The 13,379-nt window shown below is 29.2% G+C and overlaps 2 protein-coding genes across 2 annotated transcripts; one reads left to right on the forward strand and one right to left on the reverse strand.

The window, feature by feature from the left end:
- The first annotated feature begins 1,584 nt into the window (after nucleotides 1-1,584).
- Nucleotides 1,585-4,874, forward strand: LOC125064365 (m-AAA protease-interacting protein 1, mitochondrial-like). The gene is made up of 4 exons (XM_047671352.1): nucleotides 1,585-1,650; nucleotides 1,765-2,205; nucleotides 3,233-3,431; nucleotides 4,598-4,874. Exons 1-4 carry the CDS (start codon nucleotides 1,648-1,650, stop codon nucleotides 4,780-4,782), a joined length of 828 nt encoding a protein of 275 aa, XP_047527308.1. The 5' UTR covers nucleotides 1,585-1,647; the 3' UTR covers nucleotides 4,783-4,874.
- A 61-nt stretch (nucleotides 4,875-4,935) lies between these two features.
- On the reverse strand, nucleotides 4,936-9,698 carry LOC125064026 (lipoamide acyltransferase component of branched-chain alpha-keto acid dehydrogenase complex, mitochondrial). Its single transcript, XM_047670798.1, has 9 exons — nucleotides 9,487-9,698; nucleotides 7,163-7,326; nucleotides 6,707-6,894; nucleotides 6,431-6,552; nucleotides 6,061-6,303; nucleotides 5,723-5,989; nucleotides 5,514-5,642; nucleotides 5,366-5,437; nucleotides 4,936-5,167 (listed from the first exon to the last, which is right to left on the reverse strand). The coding sequence occupies exons 1-9, from the start codon at nucleotides 9,565-9,567 to the stop codon at nucleotides 5,003-5,005; spliced, it is 1,431 nt and encodes a 476-aa protein (XP_047526754.1). The 5' UTR covers nucleotides 9,568-9,698; the 3' UTR covers nucleotides 4,936-5,002.
- Between the last annotated feature and the right edge of the window lie 3,681 nt (nucleotides 9,699-13,379).

The raw sequence follows: 13,379 nt of genomic DNA on the forward strand, positions 1-13,379 counted from the left end.
TTTAAGGTTAAGGTACTCTACCGTTATTGTAGAATATATTAATTTGAACGAAACTTGTCATTGACAAAATGTGTAGAACAGTTTTCAAAAAATTATGGATTTATGCTCCCGACATGCAGACAATTATCCGATTCTGTTAACTCCCGACACAATTTAGTCTTGTTGATCATATCCCTATATAGAGCGTTTTTATTTTCTAAAACCGTAGGCGCGGACAAAGCACAGCCACCGCCTGCTTCAATAAAGCACACGCAAAGCAAAGAAGAAGCATTTATTGAGATTCGAAATTGTTGATAAAAATCTTATTTAGCACCTATAGAACGAGAAATGGATTATCTTTACTGCGAATTTCTCTATATGGTCTGTGGTTCTGTGTTTGCTTAAAGGCGTCATAGGCATTTTTATAAGAGTCAAATTATGCGTAATTGTTTACCAGTAACCACAATGCGATGTGTCCTCTTTTTTCGTTCAATGAGCGTTTTCTTTCTTTGAGCCTAACATTTATTTTACTTATAGTGTATATTTATTGTGTACAATTTAAATTAAATTAGTATATATTATTTCTAAATAATTTCCAACTTAACCGATATTCCCGCAATATCATCAATTTGTAAAGAAAGGCAAACAGCGCCTGAAATTTTTACGCTTTGTTCAAATTAAAGTAGAACTACTAGTTGCAATATTTTTTTTTATCAGTCAGGAATTCTTTAAACATAAATGGTGATGAATTGATAAATTTATTTTTTATTAACATTCAGTATTCCGATACATAACTCTTCGACGACAAAGACGAGCCGACACTTGCAGATGCTACTGTGGGCGTATTCTCCTGAAGCGGCGCTAATTAAGAGGGTTATGTCAGAAACGGCAAATGAAAGCAAACAGGTTTATTTACATTATTAAATATATAAAAATACATATTTACGATTTATGGATTCATTAAATTTTGGAGAAGACTATTCTATTACACCTACCTACTTTATGCAAAAACAATATCATAGGTCATTTTTTCAAATCAAGAATTTTGTATCCGTATCCTATGTACGAATAGTGTATTTCTTAACTACGTCATTGAGCATGGTAACGGATAGTTAGAATCCAAAGCCAATCAAAGAGTTTATGTTAGTAATATAACAATTAGATAAAAGTAGTATTGTCTATACCTAAATCTCACTGTCTTGATTAATAAACTTCGTCCGAAACCGCTAAAATTCTGTCCGGCTTTTTATATTGATAGTTAATAGCTTATTGTTAAGTTTAAAAGGGGCATACATTTTAAAGAACATTGAATCGCACCTTTTGTTAATCTTTATCTCTATAAAGAGATAAAGCTCGAATGTAGTAGGAAATTAAGTATTAAAACATTAAACAACCCGACATAAAATATTTTTAAATGTCTGTACGTAACTATAATTATTATGTATTTATGATTCATTGGTAACTTTTACCGTAAAACTGGCGTAAATTATAAAACCTTGTCGTTTTTATTTTCATATTCCTAATGCACTGAAATTTCCTTAAATGTCATTTGTAAAATAACATTTGTCAAATTTTTGTGTCATGTAATAACAATAGGATGAAAAATTGTACAAGTGATAAATATATTTAAAACATTTTTTTAAAAAGCGAAAACGTTGCAATGGACTTATGGTAGCGATATTATGTTAAACCTAGTAGTTGAAAAGAAAACACATTTTCGACAATGCAGTATATAATGCGATAATTTCAGAGCCTTTGATTATTCTTTTTTATCTTAAATTGCAGATGTTAGCCAGTACTAAGGTCTTTGCTAGAGCCTGCTGGCCTATTGCAACGCGTTTCGCAACTTTAGCAGGAGTAGAAAACTATCGTTATCCCATAAGGAGTCCAGAGATCTTGACATGTAACATTACTTGCAAACGAAGCATTACATCCATTCATGAAGAATTTACTAGAAATTTTCGTGCATTTGATCCGAGAAGAGATTTAAAAAATGTGTCTTTACTCAACTCACAGCGTCAAGGCGATTTTTTAAAAAATCTTTCTAGAAATTTTTTGTTTCGCCATGATAAAGACATACCTAAGAAACGAAAAAAACGTATACCGAAACTTATTTTATTACAAAATCCCTTTACTTGGGTTATGATCAAAATAGATTTTTGTGTATTAAGACGTGTTTGGGATCCCGAGTTTCAAGAGAAAGAATTCAAATTTGGAACTCGGCAGGTAAGATTAATTTCATCCATGATGACGTTCACAATTCCTTTATCGCCATACTATGCGTTATGGTGCCTTTTTCTGTTCAACCTGATCATTCTATAGATTTAATCTCCGCTAAAGAGAAAGTTAGCCCCTGCACAAAGTTCAGATTTTAACTATAAAAAAACAATTTAACCGACTAATGCAAATCATTTTATATATTCTGTATTTTTTATAGTTTCGTAGGTTTTTTTTTATAAAATACTAGTAAAACCTGGCAGAGTAGGCGATCAGTAGAACAGTATAGAAGCTGTTTTGCCGTAGTATCTACCAACTAGAACTCGATGTTCTACATGGATAGTGTACTCGTAAATCTTCTGATAGAAGCTATACCAAAACCCATTTTTATACATTTATATAAGATGTAAAAAATCATACAATGATTTACTTATACAAAAACATGTGCCATGTTATAAGATTTATAATCTCAGAGCTCTTCGAGATATTTTTAATAATGTGGGTATGCTTACAGTTGCTTCACAATATATTTACAACATTATTATATACATTCACAATAATATCGATCTTGAGGAAATGTACGAGTAAACTAATAACACTTAGTTTCTGACTTCGCAAAGTCAATATGTATCCTTTGTGAGGCACGGTATTTGTTTATATAATAAGATTAAACGATTATTTTTAACTTTGTCAATTAAAAAAATTAAAGCTCATGTCAAAAATAACATTGATAACAAGGAATATTACTCAATACAAGATTATATTAATGATAAAACTTGATAAAACGTTGACTTAGTATTTGTTTATTTCTAGGCAGGATGTGATGTGATATGTGAATTGAATTGTACTTTATTACTCTGTAATTAAAATAGTGGAAAGGAGTAACTATTTAGGAGTAGATTTTCTTACTGGTTCCTCTCTATACAATCTACTTTCTGAACAGGCGGTAGCTTTACATTTATTTCAACACTGCAACATGACGATTCAAAAGCTATTTTTGTGGTGACACATGAGGACAATAGTTTAATAATTTCAGGCGATATCTCGGGTGACGCAAGTTATAAGCCAGGGTCAGTATGGCGATTTGAATGGATTGCTTACAAAAGCTGCCCGATCAAGTCTAGTACGTGAACTAGATCGTAATTGGAGTGAAAAACAGCGATCTTTGATAGCTCTTAAGAGAGATGATATACAAATATCATCGCCACGGAAAGTCTATTTCATAAAAATTGGCGGTATGTTTATATTATTAGTATTGTGATACATTATTTTACATATTATAGCTACATACTGCTAACACTGCTAGCACTACCCGTAACACGTACCTACGGTCAACACCAAAAATGTTTAAAAACTTGAACGAATCAGGAAAAAAAATGCGTTTTGAAAAGTACGAAATTAGAAAAAAAGGTCTTTGAAATTCTTATTTATATCAACGAACTATGAAATTATTTTTTTCTTGTAAGTTCATAACAATACATAGGTATATTGATGTTCAGAGCTGTAGTTGTAGATGTTCAATAGCATAGTCGTGGTCACATGCCACTTTGCCATAAAGGGTTACTTACTTGAGATGTATATATTCCATTCCCCGAGATTTTCCGCGTTTTTATTATAATGAGAACAGGTACGTAATCCATTGGACTAACATCACTCCACACAATCGGAGACAGGTCAGGCGTAGGAGTTATATGCTCTTAGAGATATGAAAAGGAGTATTTACGGAAATGGAGATACTGGCAACCTATAACATATAAGCTAGCTACTGGCTATTAATGTAGATTATTATAGATCTGTGATCTCTCTCACTTGGTTATACACAATTTGTATTATATTTAAAAAAGTTCATATCCTAAGTATAGCTTCAATCCTTAAATATAACCATGTCTTGACAATGGGTTAAGCTTTACGTTTTGTTAATCTTATCAGCAACTTTCGAATTTCGAACAACGTGAGCTATGTAATTAACGTGTCGATATAGATATATTTTAATCATTTTTTTAATTACATAAATGTTTAAAAATACGATATCTTATCAATATTTGCTATATTATTAACAACGAGGCATGTTTCTTTGAGCAAAGCAATTCCAATTTCAATCACTGTTTGTAGATTTTAATGTACAAACCATATTTTGTTTTTATACACAATAAATCTATCTCTACATCGGTACGTCGATAGAAACTCTGTTCGGTAAAATTCCTAATCAAAATAGAGTTATTGTATTGTACGACTGTGGAATGCTACAATTTAAAATATTAACAGTTATTTTGTATTTAATAAATAATGACACGACATATCTATGTAAAAAAAGCATTTTGATCGAATGCTCCATTGCCGTGCAAAAAAGCACAAACCAACAAAATAACTCATGCCATTTACAATTTAATTCTATTTGCAGATAAAAGGTTCTGTGACATAGATATGGCATTTTTAGCATTGAAATGGGCTCCAATTAATAGCATCGAAGCGCTTTTATTTGCTGAAATATTTGCCCGTTTTCATCGTGAGTACACACCACACAGTATACCGGAATGGACAATAGCTTATTTTAAAGTGACCCGATTTGAAATTTTACGACGATAGCCATTCTATTTATATAAAATAAAATAATGCATCTAAGCGTGTGTACGAAATCAAATTTCACATAAATCTTCCTGATAAAAAATATTTATGTACCTACGCTTCAAATGTTATAAGTTTATAAGAATTAATATTTTCTAAAATTAAAAAGATATACAGTATAAAAATTGCTTTATTTTTAAAATTAAACAAAAGTGTAGTGACAGATAATCTAATAAGTATACTACAGATCTAAAATAAGTTTGTAAGGTTCTTCGAGATATTCTTTTAATTGGCTTGAAAACTTAGCTATAGTAGCTCCATCAATGACTCTATGGTCTGCTGACCAACTCACTGTTAGAATGTGAGCTTTCGTCACATTTCCTTCAGAGTCAAACCTCGGTAGTACCTGAATTATAAAGAAAATAATTTAGCTATTTACATATTTTAGGTACTGGGTTTTTTATTTTAATGTTACAAAAGAGTTCCATCATTGTTATTTTTTTTAAAGTCCTTTTTTAATTTTCTTAACTTGTTAGTTATTCAAAGTTGGCAAACAAAATATTTATTACTGCCAAAGGTCAAGAATGTTGTAGTTTTCATTTACCTGTATTTTTCCTAAAGCGCCAATTGATACTTGAGGTGAAAATATAATTGGTTTTGCGTATGTTCCTCCGATCTAGAAAAATTATAATAAATGAGTTGTAATAAAAAGAATAACTTAATAAATTAACGAATATAAAATTTCAACTTACTGTGCCTATATTAGAAATTGTGAAAGTTCCACCTTTGAGGTCGTTTAATCCTAGTTGGCCCTTTGAGCCTTTCTCTTGCAACAAATTCATTTCTACAGCAATTTCTATGATACTCTTATTTTGTACATTCTGTAATTATAATAATCAAAAAGTAGTTTATTAAATTATTTTTATAAGTAAAGACATATTATTTAGTTCCAAAAAATTACCTTAATTACAGGCACAACTAAACCGTTAGGTGTGTCCATAGCAAAACCAATATTATGACTAGCTTTATAGGTGAGATTTTCACAAGCGCTGTCGAGGCTACTGTTTAATATTGGATAACGCGAGAGACCCAAAGATACGCCTTTAAGTATTATAGGCATATAGGACAATTTAACATCTCGTTTTTGAGCGAGTTTCTTCAGACTTTCTCTTGCTTGTACTAATTTTGTTACATCATATTCGTCACTCAATACTAAATGTGGAATATTCTGAAATAATTGTGTAAACATCAAAATATGCATTAAGAATATTATCTAATATAAAAATGATAATTACATACCAAAGACTCTTTCATAGATTTCACCATAGCTTTTGTAAATCCAGTAACAGGCACTATTTTATCTTCTACTACAATTTCAGTTCTTGCTTTGACTCCAGCTACAGGTATAGAAATCGCTTGTTCTGATGAATCGCTACTTGGTACGTCATTAGATTTATCTGCGCTGATATTTAGATGAGACAAAAGATCTTCTTTGAGTAGTCTTCCATTTCTTCCAGTAGCAGTCACAGTACTTAGATCGACCTTAAAATAGTAAACTAATAAGTATATATAAAGTTTGATAAAAATATACACATTTATGGTTAGAAAATATTTTAAAATTAAAGCTTTATATTTTAAAATTGTAGCTTATTTTTTTGTTTATACTTACTTTAAACTGTGCCGCTATCCTTCTTACGGCTGGGGTCGTTAATATTTTTACTTTTTGAATATTCATATTTTCTGTCTTGGTATCTATCGATGGTTTGCCCGTACTACTTTCTGGCGTTGCGTCTGTAAAAAAATGGTAAAGCAGATATATAGTTAATTTATCATAATTTTATAACGATATAAGTTATTAATATATAGTCAAAAAAATATTAGATAAAATATTTAAGTAACGCCTCTTTTAAAAAATTGTCTTTATTTTGAATTGTTTGATGTTTACCTTCTTCTCCAGAGTTTTCTAATTCAATGTCGACTAAAGGTTGTCCAACTAATGCAGTTTGGTCAACTTCATGGTAAAGTTTTGTGACGATTCCGTCGTATCTACTGGTTATAGTGACTGCTGCTTTATCACTTTGAACTTCACAAATGTTGTCAAATTGCTGTACTTTATCTCCTACTTTGACAAACCTGAAATCAAATTTATTAAGATATTAATACCGTTTTAACAATTAAAATTTATCATTCATTATAAAGAAAGGGAGAAACTTAATTAGAAAATAAAGTAAACGGCTTCGTGATATAGGTTTAAAACACATTCGTTAACATTCTTGAAAATGAACTGGTTGAAAATAAAATACTTACTTCTAACTTTTCGCTTTTTTAAATAGAAAAATATTCATCAATCATTTTTTTAAATATGTGGAATAAATGTATTTTAAAATTAAAAAAAACTTACCATTCTTTTATTACAACTTCACGTATTCCTTCTCCGATATCAGATAGTTTAAAGGAGACTGTTTTATTAACAATGCTTGTCGTGTGTATCCATTTTGGTTTCAATCGCTTTTCTTCCTTAGTAATATTTTTTTTATTGATGTAATTCCATGATGACAACGACCTCTAAAAATAACATATCATACTTTTGATCACAATCAGTTTAAGTGGTGTTGCGTAGTTTATTATGTAGCACGATGATACGTGCCCTTTTTTTCGTTGTTAAGAAATTTAGCTAAGAATCCATTTGTCTTGCCCAAATTTCGGTCACAGTTGTCAAGCTCAACGGAAAACCTGAGCAGGATGTTTTCATCCTGCAGGATGTACAAAATAGTGTGCGTATCCGAAGTGCCCTATTTCTTCCACATGAACAGAGAGAGATTAATGCAGTGGAGAGAGGTATGCTAGTATAACAATAACTTCTTGAACTCCGAGGTGCTGCCAAGAATTTTTTGAGAGAAACCTCCAATATTTTTTAATAAGCCGGATGGTGTATCTTTTGGTGTGCTTAAAGTACAAATATTATTAATTTACCTAATTGAGTTAAAATGACCTCTGTAATAAATTGAAATGAATACTTGTGTTATTAATCGCAAAAGCTGATTAAGTTACAAAATACAGATTTACCTAACAGAAACAAGACTTCAGTGGCTTGCCCAATGTATATAATATGTAACTAATTCAAAAAGGCCTATTGGTTAACAATCTTTAAAATAAATTAGAGGCTGGGTTGTTAATGTTTCTGAATTAATTATTATTTTTACTTGCATATTGCTCCAGATATTTTTACATACATAGGTATATTTAGATTGGGATATTTTTAATTCCAGTATTTTCATATCGGTAGGTACTATAATGATGATATATGAAAATACTGGAATTAAATAGTATAACATTGTAACTAAAAATGAAAGTTCTTACTTTTTAATTATATAACATTTTTCATATTTACCAAGTTTCCTGCATAGATATAAATATATATATATATATATATATATTTCAGTCTGTAATTACTTTCAGTTATCGCTAAAACGTCATTCTAAAAATCTCACATGTTTCTGATGAAATAATGTTTATTCAAGAAAATGTAATCATAATTATTAACGAGTCTAAGCTAAACAATATCTTATCAATAATAAATTATTAATTTTTATTGTCGGTTGTAATCTTTGGTCAGGAACGAAAATACCTCACTTGAATTTTGGCATCGTGAGATTCTGCGCTGTAAAATATAAATCTCTGATAATATTAGCAAAGAATTAATTTTGAAAGGAAAGTCGACTCAGACCAAAGTGGTGTTAAGAGTTACGAAAAGCACTGGTCCAAAGCCAGGCAAGATGGCAGATATTTCTGGAAGGATGGCAGGACCCTACTTAATACATTCTTATATTCTTAACTGTAATTACTTAATATATTCCCATTGCAGAAATGGGAATGTATTAAGTAATTATTTGTAATTTTTGGCCTTAAATATGTAATTAAATTACTGGCTTTTATTAATAATAACTATTTTGGTTATCAGTTGATTTCTGACGAATTAGCTATGCATAAAAATGTCAAAAAAAAATCATCTTTTATACATCAATATATACATTCATATTTTACGGATACTTTTAGACGTTTTTAGTCAATTTGCAGTCCATACATCAAAGCAAATCGTAACGATTTACTAAAAAGTTCATACTGTGTTCAGATACTAGTTTACTTTATGTAATATGTTCAGTAAATATGTATTTTATCTTATCTGTACGAAAAATATTAAATGTTCAATACTACACATTGTAGAAGAATTAAATAAAGTAATTAACACAGTGTCAGATAAGGTATAGTTTTCATTTGCGTTTGATAAGATTTGGCCAAGTTTTGTCTTATCTTATATTTTATGTATGTAATCGTCAAATTTGGGTATTAGTTTAATGTACATTTTTTTAATTAAATTTCCCTAATTCGATTAAAAATGTACTTAATATGGTCAGTTGCAGGTAGGTGTGATATGTATCCAATGAAAAAGATACAAATATCTGTTTGGTAATTACTTTAATTTTATTTAGATAATGTTATGAAAAAGGTTATAAAACTGGAAAATAATTTATATATAAAATCGACCCAAAATACCCATTGGAAATTGAAATGAAGTGTTATTATATATAGACAGGAAAATAAAAATAACTAATACTATTTAACGACATAATAGTTATATTTGTAACTTTAATAAAGGTATAAAATGAGTACCGATTAATTTACATTTAAAATAAAAGTGATAAAAAAAAACTAGAATACACTTACACTTTGAGTTACAGAGAAGAGTTTGTTATATTTATTTAAATTCCTACAATTCACTAACCACTTTCTTGTTGCGAATGCCATTTTATTAATTAGTTAACATAACCTTAATTTTATAATTGTTTTTAAATGTCGCGAACACAGTTCATGTCTTATTAACACAACTGCTTTTATCGGACTACATTATCAGTAAGCCGGGGCATTGATTACCATTTTTAAACAGTAAATTGTTATTTACTGAAGTCGAGTGTTTCGTTGCTACGTCAGTCGCTTTGTAGTCACGAAGGTTAAGGATCAAATGTAAAATGTTTTAAATATTATCACTTGTGTGTTATGGATGACATACGTCATAATATATGGACCTATTATAAACGTAATGAAATTTAAATAGGCACGAATAAAAAATACTAGTAACAATATTTGTGTTTTAATTATATTTATTTATTATTTTAAATAAATATAATTGTAATATGTAATAATTTAATTTACAACCTGCTTCTTCTATATTACTTTAGTAATGGTGTAACAAGTTGTGTTTATTGTTGTCATCTGATTACCATTCATTAACAACAACTTGTGAGGCATTTCATTTACATTATGTATATATTAAACAAATGCATATAAATATGCATACAAATATAAATTATTATGTATAATATATTTATAATTTGTACACATATATTCTTTACAATACGCAGGATACTCAAAATGTATTTTTATTTTGATTTAAGCACCGCAACTACCAGCACCTGTTTCTCACATAAACTATTAAAAAATGGAGACATCTAAGGAGATAATATTTATCTGTGCACCTCTATTTCTTTTCTCATAATCCAATGAGTCGCGAAGATCCAACTTCACCTACCTGATATCTTATGCACGGAAACGTACATATTACTAATTTCTAAACACAAATTTTAACAATTTTATTTTCTTTTTTTTAATGTACTCAACTCAGTCACTAGGCCAATGACGCTGCGTAAAATTAAACTATGAAATTTTAATGGATTATAGGAAGATGAAATAATATACATAATAAGCAATTGTTTTTATTAAAGACATAATAAACATGTTAATAAAGTGAATAAATACAATAATATATAATTGATAACGGTAATGTTATGCACGAGACGCGGGGCAACCCATAATAGTAAGAATAACCTCAGTTTGCTAGTACACAATAATTTAAAACGACGTCTTCTATTCTAGTGCTAATGTGTATCACAGAGGCGCTCTGCCATTATCTGCTATAGTAAACATTGTCTTCTTGGTAATATGTACGACAGTATCGGTACTGGTGCACCAAGATACGGATGCAGATCAACATGCATTAAAGAATATTATAAAAACAGTAAGCACGGATACTAAATTATTATCGTATAAATTTCATTTTAGCTAACTATGAAAACGTAACGAGTATACCTAGTACGTATGAAATAAAACAATGGACCTAAACACCCGCATTGCTCCGCTACGCTGTAGTCTATGAATACGCTGATATTTATCACATCATAACTGTCTATAACACATATCTAACTATGTAATGAAGAATATACAATTTTACATTTTCATTTTTTTTAAAAACAACTAATTCAATATTATTTTGTTACAAATAATGCTAATCGAATGTTGATAATAATATAAAGAAAAACATTTTCATTAATACGCATTCTATTTCGATGTTTAGGATGAGATTATAGATTGAAGGAAGACTAAATGTTTATTCAACGAATACTAAGGTTTCATAATTAAAGAAAGCATTGTGTTACTATTATATATAAAATATTTATACATATGTCATTAATGACATAACAATAATAAAAGATTACTAGGAACAAATAAAATAACTCAAAAGAAAGATCGTAAACGCTATTTTAGATTATTCTAAAACAATACAAACTCGTTTGTTCTCATGGAGTTACAATTTTTGATTAAACATCATAGTAGCGGGATCTTTCTTACTCGTAGTGTAATAAATGTTAAATTGTATTTTAAATAATAATTTTAGCTCTAAAAAATCTGCCATATTATCTTAATTTCATTGGAAGTAGTCAATTATATAATTTTAATCACAACGCATCTGTAATATATAAGATTGAATATGACAACAATAGTGGAAGACGTTTTTTAAATAATATTTTATTATTTTGCGATTTTGAAATATAAATCTTCTCTTTACATAAATATTTTCTTAAACTTAATTATATTAAACATTTTTGTGATTCTAATTGTAGTTAAAGATCTTTATTAGACAATGTTCGACAGTTAGCATACACAGCGACGCGTCATGAGGGTCTATATGGAATAAGATCATCATATAATTTATTACATTTAAAATTAAATATAATAATATTAGCAGTCATTTATACTTTGACATCTTCCTAAACATATACTTATTTTCATTCAAAAGCCTAAATTAATAATTGCAACACATTCATTTAGGCAACGAAAAATTTAAAAACTCAACCGATAAGTATAATTTTAGATGATTTTGTAAATATCATTACGATTTGTAAAGAAAACGTGTAAATGGTTCGCATTTTAAATCTTATCAATTTTATTTTCATTTCTAGATGTGTAAGTTATCAAAATTTCACTAGCCTTTTCCAATGTCATTTAATACACCATAAAAGCAAGGCCTACGTTTTTGTAATAATATAAATGAATATAACATTGAAAACATTGCGAATTCAGCGTTATATAATTTAGAAGCCAATAACATCGTTTACAATTTACGCATAAATAACTTTGTTTGTATCACAATACAACACTTCTCTCATTTTGTTTTAACATCAGTGGAACTGACAATTAAACTAGAGTTAATAATCTACGAGTAGATTACAGCGATGTCAATCCTGGTCTAACGATGAAGTTGGCTGCATTGTACATCGTATATAGTGTTTCTGATACATTATTAGACAAGTAACTAACGAGATAAGAGAAGACGTAGAACGATATGTATTTGCAAAGGACACCGATAAATAAGGACAGAACCTAACGAGCTTTTAAGGACGCTTAGATGTTGACTACGTTTATAGCGAAAACTTTGTTATGTCCTTATCATACGGTGTCTGTTTTACATATTGAATGTCGAAGCGTTATTCGACAAGGCTTATACAGAATAAATATGAACACTACTTTTTCACCTAGTCTGACACCGTACAGTCACGAAGCAACAACAACAACTAAACACTGACGTGATATATTATTATTTAGATGTGAAGTGACATCTAATTACAAGAACTAACAACGTGAAATCCACCGAGTGTGACAACAATGTTTAAAGTGAACATTTATTAAAAGCACGACTGTTTAAATTTAAAACGAACTCGACTGTTCCATGAATGTGATATAGATACGTATTGAAATGTGCATTTCAGATAATAGCTTGAATATTGTTTCAATAGTGCTTTTTTCATTATTATTATTAGTTGAATTCTCACGTAGTTAACACGATTTACCTTTTATATATTCAGGTTTCATAAATTTTCCGTTTATTAGCTATAAAACTTTTAATTTTTTTCCATAAAGACTCGGATCGTTTATCTTTTTAGGGCGAACAGAAACGAATCTTTATGAAATGAGTCTATCTATATAACACCCAGAAAAATATTATTACAAGTCCGTAATCAACACTTAGTACTTATTTAGCGACTGTTTTTGTTTATTTAAACCCTTTTAAAAACAGCTCAGTCTGATTTTAATTTATTTTACCTACTATTAGTATTAGGTTAACATAGAGTTACAAGATTAAAATATACATTTTTTCGTTGTAAACGGTACGTCAAAACTATAAATCAAAAATATTAAAGTATAGAACGTCGAATGGAAGTTTATAATATGGAAGGATGTTTGTTTTAATGTTTTAAATATGAAATAAGATTAAAAAAATGACT

This window comes from Vanessa atalanta, chromosome 5, assembly GCF_905147765.1.
Source record: "Vanessa atalanta chromosome 5, ilVanAtal1.2, whole genome shotgun sequence".
In the NCBI taxonomy this organism is placed as follows: Eukaryota; Metazoa; Arthropoda; class Insecta; order Lepidoptera; family Nymphalidae; genus Vanessa; species Vanessa atalanta.